Source organism: Lithobates pipiens, unplaced genomic scaffold, assembly GCF_037356315.1.
Source record: "Lithobates pipiens isolate NorthernLeopardFrog02 unplaced genomic scaffold, aLitPip1_a1.2 Scaffold_13, whole genome shotgun sequence".
NCBI classification, from domain to species: Eukaryota; Metazoa; Chordata; class Amphibia; order Anura; family Ranidae; genus Lithobates; species Lithobates pipiens.
Genome location: NW_027507718.1, coordinates 155,031,633 through 155,046,457, shown reverse-complemented (window position 1 = coordinate 155,046,457; position 14,825 = coordinate 155,031,633). Strand labels below are relative to the sequence as shown.

The 14,825-nt window shown below is 47.3% G+C and overlaps 1 protein-coding gene across 3 annotated transcripts in view; it reads right to left on the bottom strand.

Annotated features, from left to right (window-relative positions):
- The window catches only part of SH3GL1 (SH3 domain containing GRB2 like 1, endophilin A2), a 565,510-nt gene that overhangs the window by 451,609 nt on the left and 99,076 nt on the right, over positions 1–14,825 (bottom strand). For all 3 annotated transcript variants that reach the window (XM_077475737.1, XM_077475738.1, XM_077475739.1), the window contains exon 2: positions 4,009–4,077. In XM_077475737.1, the coding sequence (XP_077331863.1) occupies positions 4,009–4,077 (69 nt within the window). The remainder of the gene's footprint in view (positions 1–4,008; positions 4,078–14,825) is intronic.

The window sequence follows — 14,825 nt, the reverse complement described above, 5'->3', positions numbered from 1 at the left end:
TGTATTGAGATGCACTAAACTTTTCTTTTGCCCATAAAAACACCAATTGTGGAGTTGTTTTAAATGTTTTCAGGCTTCTTAAACTTAAGCCCCATACACACTGAGATTTTCTACAGATTTTTGTCTTCAATAAGACTGTCCATAGCCTATTTGTGTAGAGCTGTGGAAGGTTTGAATGACGCTGAACAGAACACACTCTTTGAATAAGAAAAAAAAAAAAAACTGAAAAGGAAATTAAATGGGTCAATTCCTTGGAGCCCTGTGGCTTGTATGACTAGCAGTCAAATAGCAGTACATGCAACCTACATATGTAAGTCACAGTCACACATTAGGGTTCTATCAAGTGTGGGTCATTTTAATACCGTACATCAAGTTGTAAGTACTCCTGGTATAAGATGTATGCAGTACTACTAATTTATCTAGTGAAATTTACAAAACACATATGTATGTATGTGTTTTGTAAATGTTACTATATAGATTCAATGTGAGAGCTGCTTTTTTCCTACTTATTTTCACATAAGGAATACTGTTTGCATATTCTGTTTATTTATAGTGGCTGCTAGAGAGTTTTTTATTTTTTTTTCACTTATTTAGCGCAGTGGAGATTGTTAGGAATTTCCCTTGTGATCAGTAAAAACTCCAGGTGTTCTGAGAAGCAGGAAAATTTATTTCTGATGTGGCCCACAACAGAGAGACATGCTTACAGGACGAAAGCTGAAGAAAAATGTCTGCCAAAAGACTGTGTCCCGCCTTCACATACCCCATAAGAATAACATCTCTATGCTTCTATTGGCTGAGGGAACATAAATAACGTTGTCATGGCACAGGATGGCACTTTATTAGCTATTCATGTTCCGTACATTCTTAGGCTATCATATTTAGTTAAATCTAATGATTCTACAACTTACTATGGAGTTAATTAAGACAAAACAATACGAGTTAATACAATAATGTGCTCAGAAGTAAGTTTTTTAACAAATCAGTCTCAGGACTATTGTTTTTCTAATAGTCACACAATAAACATTTAAAACTTTTCTAACAGAGATACACAGGTGTGAGGGCAAAGTTGTGTGTATTCTCGAGTTACACACTACCAATTTATCGTATTGATGTTTTTTATTCTTGCGATATGCTTATTTTTTATTAGTAATATACGCTTCTCTTAGTCTTTATGTATGGAGGGAGGCTACCATGCTTTCCAAAAGCCAGTTACATCATGTATCAGCCAATTATGCCTCATTTTAGGTATTGGATTTGGAATGCTGCGGATTGTACTCCACCGACCGGCTCCTGCCCATAATCACCACTTACAAGATGGCCCCCTCATGGCCTGCTGAAGGAGCATGCATGCTCAGAACATGTGCCACATCCACTGCTTCTTCTTCCTGTTCTGACATTCATTCTGCCTCCCTAGAGGACCCGGACCTACCAGAAAATGCTGGGAGCCACCAGCACTGCCAGGAGCACAACAGCGGGATTGAACCAGCTTGTTGTAGCGGTATTCCATGATTAGATGAGCGCTTTTATCTCCATTACATTATGAATTGCCATTTTTTTTTTCCAAATAACGATTTGATGCAACACTTAGAACGGTGATGCTCTTCTTTCCGGTGTGTCCTAAAAGCACACTTAATCCAGTAATAAACAGAGGGCAATATACAAGTACAGGTGAATAGTCTTGACCTTAGAAAGGCACTAGGCTTTTAGACTCTTGTGTTAGTTGTGTTGGTCAACAAGTGACCAGGGAAGTACGCAATGTCCCTTAAAGGATTGCAATACTGCAATGAAATCACGACTTAACACCTGGGACTAATGCAAGAAAGGAGGTAGTAACCAGTTGGTATAGGGGCCAGACAATTATGTTTGGAAGGGTCCTAGGTCACCAGGCTGTGTGTACTTATGGAGGGCTGCTACGCTATATTGCCAAAAGTATTGGGACACCTACATGCACATGAACATGAACTTTAATGGCATCCCAGTCTTTGCAGCTGTAACAGCTTCAACTCTTCTGGGAAGGCTGTCCACAAGGTTTAGGAGTGGGTGCTATGGGAATGTTTGACCGTTCTTCCAAAAGAGCATTTGTGAGTTCAAGCACTGATGTTGGACGAGAAGGCCTGGCTAGAAGTCTCTGCTGTAATTCACCACAAAGGTGTTCTATCGGGTTGAAGTCAGGACTCCCTGTGCAGCCCAGTCATGTTCCTCCACACCAAACTCGCTCATCCATGTCTTTAAGGACCTCCATTGTGCACTGGTGTGCAGTCATGTTGGAACAAAGAGGGGCCATCCTCAAACTGTTATTACAAAGTTGGGAGAATGAAATTGTCCAAAATGTCTAGGTATGTTGATGCCTTAATGAGTTCCTTTCACTCCTCCTCCAAAGGGTGGTCCAATACTTTTGGCAATATATAGTGTGAATGAGTGAGTTTGGGGTGGAGGAATTTGACTGGCCAGCACAGAGTCCTGACCTCAACCCAATAAAATACCTTTGGGATGATTTAGAGCAGAGACGCGAGCCAGGACTTCCTGTCCAACATCAGTGCCTGACCTCAAAAATGTGCTTCTGAAAGAATGGTCAAACATTCCCATAGAAACACTCCTAAACCTTGTAGACAGCCTTCCCAGAAGAGTTTTAGCTGTTATAGCTGCAAAAGGGTGGGCCAATTCAATATTGAACCCTACGGACTAGGATGGGCTTAAAGTTCATGTGTGCGTAAAGGCAGGAATCCCAAAACTTTTGGCAATATAGTGCATGTCCACTGGAGCAGTAATTGTGGTGCCAGGACGTGTGGAAATCCAAAAAGAGGAGGAAGGCAAGTTCTAAGCTCCACCTATAATAACCCAGAACTACTGTATCACACGGTGGAGAGGCCTCACTCATCCAGATCAGGGCCTCACTAGAAGAGCACTGCTCAGTAAACAAACTTACACACAGCTTAGGCAAATCTTCAGTGGCAGCTGTGAACCCAGAAGGTGAATTCAGATGTGGACACTGCAAGGGCCAATATCCATAATTTAGTGATCCAGTATGAAAACGCCAGCAGATAATCGATGAAAAAAGCTTCAGTTCTAGGCTGGCTTATTTCCAGCAGAGCTGGAAAGAGACGTCCTACCACCTCCGGGCATAAATCTAAATAGAGCTTCTTTGCTTGTGCAAGGTTAATAGTCACAAGAAGGGGGTGTGTTACGTTTGATCTGTGCCCAGTCCTTCAAGAGCTAAGATTATACCCATACTTTAAAGTGGTTGTAAACCACTTTGCATTACAGATAAACCTATAATAAGGCTTACCTGTATCTGCCGTGGATATCCCCTAAACCTGCACCTGTATTCAGCATGTGCCGACATCTGATGTCATCGAAACATTCGCCATTGGCTCCCGCTGCTGTCAAAGTCAGTCAACCAATGACAATTAAAAGGGGGCGGGGCAGGCCACAGTGCCATATCTGAATGGGCACAGGGAGCTGTGACTGAGCTCGCTCAGGTGCCCCCATAGCATGCTGCTTGCTATGGGGGCACCCAACAGGAGGGAGGGGCCAAAAAAGCCGAAGAGGGACCCGAGAAGAGGAGGATCCAGGCTGCTCTGTGCAAATCCACTGCACAGGGCACTTAAGTATAACATGTTTGTTATGTTTAATAAAAAAAAAAAAAAGAGAAGGAGACTTTACAATTTACAATCACTTTAAGGCCGGCCATAGACCGTTCGAATCTTGATTGGCTCAGCAGGAACCAGCCAAGATTTGGACCATGTATGGGCAGCCTAAAAGTACCCAAGTTGATCAATCACCTTGGGTACAATCAGCCTGTCGAATTGTACATGCAATTATCGTGAGCGCCTGGAGAATACAATGGCTCAGTGGAAGGGATTCCCCTGTCGACACAGCCTGTGGTTACAGGAAAGAAATCCCTCCATCTATTGCTGGCTTTGGGTTAGCTTACCAGATGCTAGTTCCATCTTTAGACATTACAAGATCAGCATATTAGTTAGATATACATATATAGTTACATAGTACCTTTTCCATGTCTTTAAAATCATCATCTAGCTTGGTCCCTTCCGCTCCTCCAACTTTTTCACTTACAAGCTGAAAGACAAAAAATAACTATTACAATATGTCTTGCATGTCATTCAATTTAAACCAATCTTAGCTTGTGTTCTTTTTAGTAACTCAAAGGGTCAATTCCATGAACTGCTGTATAGTACACAAACAATAGATTTATCCCCAGGATGTATTTCTTTATCCTTACAAGAGCAAGTGCAAAATGTTAACCTGTCATCTCCAAAGTGAAACCATAATGGCTTTGAGTGAATTTATACATTTATAGTGTAGAAGTTTTTAATCTGATGGTTTTATCACATCTGTACTATACATATACAAACTCTGTTGTACAAAAAAAATGTATGCACGACAAAAGGTCAATATGGGTAAGCTAAAGAGTGTACAGCAGAAGTTTTTGTTGGTGTGCCCAGCTGAAACCTTGGATGGAGCATATGGAGGGAAAGAGAGGAGATAGGTCACTGCTGTGGCCAGTTACCTTATGTGTAAATGTCAGCTTGAGCCATATCTGTAAATCTGCTTTTTTTTTTTTTTTTTTTTTTTAAAACAAGAGTTGAAACATTGGAAAACTCTCACATAGATAAATAAATACAGTAGATGAATACCGTAATATACAGAAAATTAACTGCCGCTCCGCACTACAGCCAAAAGACAGCTACAGCGCGGGCCCTAATTGCCAGGATGGCATCCCGAGCAAGCGATGTTTGCGCATCCCTGCGGGTCTAGTGCGACACGCGCTATGATCACCGAGTCTATGAGACTCGGCTGATCACAGATCAGAGTAAGGGGGTCGATCCCAGCCCCCTATCACGTGATGTAAACAGAAGCTCGGTAATCTGTATTTTTGTTTTCCTTTTTGAGGGGAAAAAAAGCCCATCACCGGCTTCTGTCAGCGGGACTGTACCCACCAGTGTCAGCTGCTAGTGCCCACTGTGCCACCTATCAATGACCACCAGTGCTGCCAATCAATGCCCATCAGTGTCTCATAATCAGTGCCACAGATCAGTGCTGCCTATCAGTGTCAATTACCAGTGCCCATCAGTGCCACCCATCAGTAGGGGTGCAACGGAATGGTCACCAATCCGTAATCCGAACGGGTCACCCCACTCGGATCAGCACATGCCGCGATCCACGGTCTTGGCCTTAGGAAAGGCCACGGCTTCGGCCTAGCTCCAAAGCGGTGGCCATCTTTCTACACCCAGGCCGTTTACACCGTGATCGCTCCGTCAAATAACGGAGCAATAACTCGTAAACAAACCGGCGTCATGTAATGACGCCGGTTCCTCCCTCCCCTCTCTGTACTGATCTGTACAGTGCAGGGTAGAGATCGGTGTCAGCAGCACTGTGGGCTGCATCTGTGTTGCCCACAGCCCTGCTCTGTGACAGCCATAATTCTGCAATACCCAGCCAATACTCTGCGATACCCAGCCATGCTCTGCCGTACCCGGCAATACTCAGCCAATATTACAGTGGGGGAGATTGTGGATATTACAGTGGGGGAGATTACGAGGATATTACCGTGGGGACTATATGGTGGTGGAATTTTCACAGGTTTTTGCAAATTCAACTATTATTTGATGATCCGAAAAATGATCCAATCCGTGACTCTAAACGGAGAAACGATCCGATCCGTGAGTTTTTTTGATCCGTTGCACCCCTACCCATCAGTGATCCGTGCCCATCAGTGTCACTTATGAGTGCCGCCTTATCAGTGCCTATCAGCACCCATCATCGCAGCCCATCACTGCCCATCAGCGCAGAGCAATGGTGAAAATTTGCCACTTTTCACAATTTAATAAATTATGAAAGTTTTTTTTTGTTTTTTCAAAATCTTCAGTCTTTTTTTTGTTTAATTTAGCAAAAAATAAAAAATCCAGCAGTAATTAAATACTACCAAAAGAAAGCTCCATCTGTGTGAAAAAAAAATTATAAAAATGTAATTTGGGTACACTGTAGCATGACTGCACAATTGTCATTCAAAGAGTGACAGCGCTGAAAGCTGAAAATTGGTCTGGGCAGGAAGGGGGTTTAAGTGCCCAGTAAGCAAGTCGTTAATATTATTTAATATTTAATATAAATTTAACTAAAAGCCTCCTTTTAGCAAGCAGGTGCTGGATTGTAGGTTAGATGAACATACAGAATATTAACTGCTTGCCGCTCGTGCTACAGCCAAAAGACGGCTACAGCGTGGGCCCAAATTGCCAGGAGGGCGTCCTTGGACATCATCCCAAAGCAGCACTGTCTGCGCATTCCTGCTGGTCACATGCAGCACGCTCTACGATATAACAAAATCAGAAATAGCTGTGCAGAGGGAGTATAACTGGGACACAGAGATAATGTCAAGTTGCGTGTGGATGTTTAACTTTCATATCTCAATCCAAGGCAAAATTAACAGACACAAGGTGGTTCACCAAAAAGATTATTTCAAGCAGTTATTTCGAGGGAGACGGGTATTTATATGTGTGGTTTCCAAGACCTTCTGTAAAAAGTTAAAGAATGGTACAGTTAGGGATACACAAGATGTTCAGCTTTGCTACATAGTCTTTGTTGAAGTATAGGCAGATTCTTATCCAACAAGGGCGGCACAGTGGTGTAGTGGTTAGCACTCTCACCTAGCAGTAAGAAGGGTCGCTGGTTCGAATCCCAACCACGACACTACCTGCCTGGAGTTTGCATGTTCTCCCTGTGCCTGCGTGGGTTTCCTCCGGGTACTCCGGTTTCCTCCCATAATCCAAAGACATGCAGGTAGGTTAATTGGCTTCTGTCCAAAATTGGCCCTAGTATATGAATGGGGACCTGAGATTGTGGGCTCCTTGAGGGTAGGGACCCATGTGAGTGTACAGTGATAGGAACAATTGTAGACACTCACTCAGGTTGAACTGGATGGACTGGTGTCTTTATTCAACCTTACTAACTATGAAACTATGTAATGCAATGAATACAAAACCAACAGTATGCAGCAGGACTTTTTTTTATACAATGACGGCAGATTAGCTCACCGTAAGAAGTGCAGCATTGCAACATTACACAGCCGCCTGCAAAACTTTGAGGCTGAAGCAAACGATGCGCTTACATCCACTCTGTAGAATTTGGTAAAAGTGTGAACGTATGACAAAATCGCTGCCTAACACATCAGAGCGACTGACACTCGATAACTGAGCCCTAGAGGCCCCGATTGCCCCCGTGGAATGGGCCATGACAGGAAAGGGGGGCACCTGCCCCTTCAAAGGCATAGGCCTGTACCACACCTGTCTGATCCGCCTGTAAATGGTGGTCAACGAGAATGCCATACCTCTTTTACGGACCAGCTACCGAAACAGAGAATCTAACTCCCGAAGGGGAGCAGTGGCAGACAAATATATCCTTATAGCCCTGACCTTGTCTAGGGAATAAGTGGGCACCTCTTTAGCATGTGTCGGTTTAGGACACAGAGATGGTAATACAATATCTTCATTGATGTGGAACGCTGAAACCATCTTCGGCAGAAAAGAAGGTTGCAGACGCAACACCACCTTATCCTTATGGATAACCAGATAGGACAACTTGCAAGGCAAGGTCGCCAGTTCCGAAACCCTCCAGGCCGATGTAATGGCCACTAGAAAGACCACTTTCTGAGAAAGTCAACAAGGGAACTTCTCCGATGTCCTCAAACGGTGGTTTCTGAAGCGCCGATAACACCAGGTTCAGATCCCGCGGGGGTAACGGTAGAAGCACCGGAGGAACTACATGTCGGACTTCCTGAAAAAAGTGCTCACTAGAGAGTGAGACACCAGGGGTCACTGAAAAAGAATAGCCAAGGCTGATATTTGTCCTTTAATGGTGCTTAAAGACATTTTCTGGTCTACTCCTCACTGTAGAAACAGCAGGGTCCTGGAAAAGGAAAGGTGCGTGGACGCCATCCTTTTTCCTCACACAGAGGTGTATGCCTTCCAGGTACAACAGTATATCTTCCGAGAAGCAGATTTCTGTGCTCTCAACATAGAGATCACCGAGTCTGATAGGCCTCAGTACCTTAGCACATGGCTCTCAACAGCCATGCCGTTAAAACCAGCAATGGTAACAAAGGATGAAGAATCGTACCTTGACAGAGAAGGTCCTCTCGCAACGGCAGTTGCCATGGAGCCTCCACCACTAGGCATACTAGGTCGACACGGCAGGGACACAGAGGCCAAACCAGTCATTCAGTATTACTGGAACCCCCTCGGCCTCCAATCTGCAGAGCAGACGTGGTAGTAGCTTTAGCGGGGGAAAGGCGTAGATCAGTCGGTACTGATCCCATGGAGGCACCAGCGCAATTGACGCGTCTGCCCAAGGACCTCTTATCCTGGATATGATCTTGGCCTCTTCCGATTGAGACGGGAGGCTAGAAGATCCACGTCTGGCATGCCCCAAAGCAGGCACAGTAGCCTGAACATCTCTGGATGCAACTGCCATTCTCCTGGGCCTAGCATCTGGCGATTTAGGTAGTTCGCCTGCCAGTTTTCTACTCCCGAGATGTAAATGGCCAACAAGGCCGGTACTTATCGCTCTGTCCACTGAAGGATGTGAGCGACCTCCCGTGCTGCAGCTAAACTTATTGTTCCTCCTAGATGGTTGACATATGCCACCGCCGCAGCTCTGTGACTGGATCCTGATCAAAAGCTCTCATAGTCCCATCGACCATGTGGAGAGGCAAAGCGTGAACGCTAAAAGTTCGAGCACATGATCGGCAACTTGGGTTCCTCACCCGACCAGAGACCCTGGGTCTACTGTACTCAGTACTCCACACCAGCTGGTCAGGCTGGCATCTGTTGTCATCACATTCCAATGCACACGTAGGAACGACGTCCCAGATCGAAGTGCCGGGGACCTCAGACACCAAAGCAGAGAGTCCATGACTGGCTCACCTGAATCTGCAGATCCAGGGATAACGGAGATATGTCCCATTGTGTCAATATCTCCTTCTGCAAGACTCTGGTGTGAAAGTGGGCACAAGGTACCGCCTCGAGGGAGGTCACCATGAGGCCCAGAAGTTGCATGCAGAAAAGGCAGCGACAACCACCTGCGGTTCAACAATAGTTTTACCGTGGCTCTGAGAGTCTGCAGTTTGTCTGAAGGGAGAAAAACTCTTGCTTCCATGGAGTCCAGCGGTAAGCCTAGGCACTCCAGCGCTGAATCGGTATGAGCGCCGACGTTTTAAGGTTCAACAGCCACCCAAATACCTGCAGGGTTTGCATGGTGATTGCCAAATCCTCCTTAATTCTGAGGCGGAAGCTGCTCTCAGACAGGGGTTGTCTTACGATCCCGCGTTGTCTCAACAACGCCAAAATTGGAGTCAATACCTTGGTAAGGACTCGGGTGCTGAAGCCAAGTCAAAAAGGGAGATCCACAAACTGGCAGTGAGCTTCCCCGACTGCATTTCGCAGAACCCTCTGATGCCGGAGGCATATGAGTATGTGCAGGTATGCATCCTGGATGTCCAAAGACAAAGACTTGATGGAGTGCAACTACTGAGTGAACCAATTCCACACGGAGACTTTGTACTTAAAGCAATTGAGGCTTTTAGGTCCAAGACTGGACGTACCCCTTCCTTTTTGGGGACTACAGATTGGAGTGGAACCCCTGGAACCTTTCCGACACCGGAACAGGCACTATCACCCTGTGGCTTAGCAGGTACCATACTGCCCCTATGAGGCCTCCGAGCGAACCGGGAGTAAGGGTATGCTGGAAGGGAAGAATCTGCTTGGTGGCCAAGAGAGGAATTCCATTTTGTAGCCAAGGAAATCAGTTCGCAGACCCATTTGGTCAGATAGCCGAGAGGCCCATCGGGCTGTAAACTCCCAAAGGCGACCCCCCCCCACCCGTATGACAGGTTGAGGCAAACCTTCATGCGGTAGTACTTTTTCTTGCAGGCTTGATAGGCTTGCGGTTCCAGGGACGATTTCGTCCCCAAGAGTCATCCTGTTGGATTGGGAGCATTTAGCCGAAGTTCCAGACGGATGAAAAAAACTTTTTTTTAGCAGAAAATGAGGGCCTTTGCCTGCAGCATGGCTCCATTGTCTTCCTGGCTCGTGGGAGCAAGGTACTCTTCCCACCTGTGACATTCTTAATAATGTCATCCAACGAGGCTCCAAAGAGCCACTCACCAAGGAAGGGTAGATCTGTCAAGGCTTTTTCAAATGCCTGGTCCGTCAACCAGCATTTCAGCCAAATCAGGCGCCTCAGCACCACTGCTAACACTGAAACCCTGGATAGCAGAGGAAGCATATCCAGAGCCACGTTCCCAAACGTACTTAAGACCATGCATTAACTGGTCTGCTAGTTCCATGCAGACGGGAGTAGCCTACTGTGGTGCAAAAGTTTTGCCCATTCAGTAAGTGTCTGAGACACAAATGCTGTGGTCAGTACTGGTCATATTGCTGACCCCCCAACCGTAAATAAGGAACAGGCCACTGCCTCGGTTCCTGCCCGTGGGGTCCTTAAATACAGGAGCCCCTTCTACCGGGATTGTGGTTACTTTTATTTAAAGTGGTTCTGCACCTAAAAAAAAAAAAATATTAAAAGCCAGCAGCTACTAATATTGCAGCTGCTGACTTTTAATAAAAATCACACTTACCTGTCCCAGGGTCCAGCGATGTCGGCGGCAGATGCCATCCTCTGTCAGGGAATCGGGAAGTGAAGCATCGCAGCTTCACTGCCCGGTTCCCTACTGCGCATGCGCGAGTCGCGCTGCGCGTCTCTTCTGGTCCCCCGCTGTTTCCTGGGAACTGTGTGTTTCCCAGAACACAACGGGGGGCGGGGCGTCTGCGGCGGTCTGTCCCGGAAGTGGGTGCAGATACCTGGATTATCCAGGTAACTGCACCCCCCTCCCCCCTGAAAGGTGCCGATTGTGGCACCGGAGGGGGGGAGGGATCAGATTAGCAGAACTTCCCCTTTAGGGTGAAGAACCGCTTTAACATGGATACTGGAGGGTCCATGACCGGAGGAGCCGACCATTATTTAGGAAGGCTCCCCTCAAGGAGGGAAGGCAATGTCATACGTTTTGGGACCCAAAAAAGGTCAGTTGCGGTTGCCCCCATTCCTGTAAATTAACTTATCGAAATAAGTCAGATACGGAAAAACCTTAGGTGTATGGGCTGGCTTACAGGACCCAAAAAGGACCACTACTGCAGCAGAATGTATCCTGATCTTCAGGGTATCACGCACAGCTGTGATAAATGCTCCAACTAGCGCTTTTCTTGCGTGGACCCGGACAGGGACTCATCCTCACTGTCTGTTCGGTCCTCGTCAGCGTCATCTGAAACAGAGCAGGGGCCACCAGTCACTCCGGGGCCCGAGTCTGCATCAGAGCTCTCCCCAGAGGACGGGGGGGGGGGTCGGGGGCCGCTTTCTACCACCTATACGTCCGCACACCCCCTCCACCCTGGCAACAAAGGTTTTTTAGGACTGCCGACAAGGCATCCAAAGGTGCTGCATTGTTTGCAGGCAAGCCAGTTGCATTGCAGGGAGTTAGGGACTTAGGACAGGTGTATAGTCCCACCCTCCTAGTTGCTGCATGCTGAGGGGCCCCCACCGCAGGACTCACCATCCTGACCAAGTTCTGCGCTGTTCAGCTAGTAGTGCCTGTGTCATCTCCCAGGTGTCTGAGTGACGAAACCGCACTGTTCTGAGCCTCAGGGACCAGCACAGGGTATAAAAACCTTGCTGGGTTACAACAAAATGGCCTCTGGGCATCCAGTATAAAGGTCATAATCACAAGTAAAATGACAGCCGAGCTACAGTAAAATGGTTCCTGCCCATGCTTCTCCCTGGTCACACCAAACATGGCCGCAAAACAACTGTACACAGAAAGGGACAGTGAAAAAAGACAGAAATTGGCAGCAGACAGCGCTATAGCGATCAGCATGAACAGACCTCCAGACACCCAGGGCCCATTCATCCAGGGCAGCCCCCCACCCAAGGTGAGAGCCCCCCCAGGGGACACCTGTCTATGGGCACACACCGCTCAGCAGCCCATGCAGCATCCCCCATGGGGGGAGGGGAGATAGGGACAGGGAGAGAAGAGAGGGAGCAGAGGGAACACTGAATCGACCTCCCAGGGAATGCCCAGCTGCTCAGCCCCACCAAGGCAGAGAGACCTGTACTTACCATCCGGACGAGAGCTGGGGACATTCCATCACAGACCCACTCTCCGATCAGTACAGGGTGGCTCCTGGCCACAGCAAACCGACAGTAGCCCGGTCATATGTGTTCGCCCTGGAGCATTGCACTCATCGGCCGCCCCTGGAGCCTGAAGGGCATGTCGCGGCCAACCCAGCATGTAGCTATGTTCTACACACGCTCGCTGGCCAAGCTGGGGAGACTACAAGGGTAAGGGTATCCAGCCTGTCACCCAGCCGGCTGTTGATCGTAGATCACAGGATCTTCATCTTGCGCAAAAGATGAAATTCTGCAGAAAAAATCCCCGGACCGATGGACTCGCAGGGTTCCTAGGTCCACCAGGCAGAAAAAACTGAGGCTGCATGAAGGAGGCTGGGGGTTGATACTGAAGGGACTGCCCCTTGGGCGGAACTAGAAAGTTCTGTTTGTTAACATGTTCTGCCTAGTCCTCTCCCGAAAGTGGCGTAACAACCTGATGGTCAAGAATAAAGGAGCTGTGTCAGTCAGTGAACGTAAGAGAAAGTATAACTTCTCTACACGTTCTTAAAAGAGGAAGTAAACCCTGGTGGGTTTTACTTCCTTTTTATTTCCCTGCAAAGGTAAAGCATAATGGGCTACTATGCATCGCATAGTAGCCCATTATGTGTCACTTACCTGACACCGAAGCCCGCGATGTCTCCGTTATCCCCACTAGCAGGGAGCGTCCATCTTCGCCCCTCTTTCTTCCGGGGCTGCGAACTGCGGCGCTGTGACTGGCTAGATTCGCGGGACATCACTCCCACGCATGCGCGCAGGAGCCGCCAGTTATGGCATGACCCCTATTAGAAACTGCACGATGTACTCTTTCTAAAGGGCGCATGCACCCATGACATCGCCGCTCAGATTTTTAGTAAATCTCTCCTAAACTGTGGAGGTTTAGGAGATATTTCAAGCACCTACAGGTAAGCCTTAATATAGGCTTGCCTATAGGTAAAAGTAGTTGTACAGGGTGTACAACCACTTTAAAAAGGGAATAGCTATTCATCTCCCCCCAAATTGACCCCTCAGGTGCAAATATCTATAGTATCTGTATCGTATAGTATCAAAGTGAAGAAAAAAAGGAGCCAGCACTTGCCTACCTGGTCCAAAACGATCTTATTTCACTGTCCTGCCATCGTTTTTTCCAAAACCATGTTCCAGGGAACAAAAGTCACTACGTTGTCTTGATGTGGTGAGAGTTCCCAGCGCCTGGGGGGTGGAACTTTTGGTACCCTTGTGGTAACTCTGGAAGCCATAGTGGTAAGCACAAAAGCAGAGGCACTCTAGTAAAATGTACTACTTGCTGAGCAATAGTCTAGCAAAACAATGCCACTGTAAAGATCGATCAGCTTGATGCTAAGAATGTATTTCCTGTACTGGAAATGCCTGTATACACCACTTACGTGCCCCAGCGCTCCTGTGTGACAGATTTCTTCTCTTCAGTTGCTCTAATAGAGATCTTCTAACAATGAGAGCCTCAGTTTTATAACAAAACTTTAGGTGTGAGCCTTATTGACCGTGTGCTCCACATGGATGCTACGTCCTGCACACAGCGCCGTTGTCAGGTCACCTGAGACCAGGTGACAGATGCACTCCGTAGGAGTCAGAAGTGTATCGCTAGGTAGTGGACCTTAGGACTGACTGCGGCAGATTGTACCCAGGGAGATTCAGGACACGGGTCTACTGGATCACTAACACAGATCCCGGTAGGAGCTAGAGCATAGATTCCACAGGGCGCGGAGTCTAAGAGCCAGCGGGTGTTCACCAGAGCCTCTAGTGGTGAGGATGGACTTCGCTGCAGTCTGGCTCCAGGTCGCTGCCCCCAGGGTCTCACAGCTCACACTCACAGTAGACTAAGGAGAAGGAAGCAGCAGGCTGGAACAACAAGAATAGTAAGGGGATAAGGCAGAGGTCAGGGCAACTAGCAGACAGGAACAACAGAGTACACGCCAAAGGTTCAGGGTCAAAGGCAGACAGGGATGGTCAGGTACATGCCAAAAGGTCGGGGTCACAAGCAGACAGGAATTGTTGAGAACACGCCAAAGTCGGTAACAGAGACAAACGAAGAGCACACGGCAAGCAGGAAACAAAGCCAAACACACAATGAATACACAATGGTTGATCAGCACCAATGGCTTGCAGTGCACAGGTTAATATAGGGTTCCCTGACAGGGCCTGGGGTGGAGCCATGCTTAGAGGAGAGGTTATAAAAACCACCAGGTGGAAGTGGCTGGTCTCTTAGTCTGAACACATGAGGGGAGGTAAGCAAACACAGGAAGATCACTGCATAACCATGACAGCCGTATGCCTTAAGTGGCACCACTTCCTGTACCCACCCTCCTCCTTGTTCAAAAAAAATGAATGAGCAATGCAGACACGAAGGAGAAGAGGCTGCCATCGCCATCTGGTGCTTTCCAGACTCAGAGGAATGATCCGTTTGTAACACTGACAATGTACAAGGCTTGGCGCAACAAGGCTTTTTTTAAAAGGCATACAAAAGAAAATCCTGGCATTGCTACCAGGATCAAAAAGCGGCTACTTCCGCAACAGAGGGTCTTAGTCGTGGTTTTGATTCTAAAAAGTACAAAAAGTATTAATTCCACTAGGGGTGCAATTTA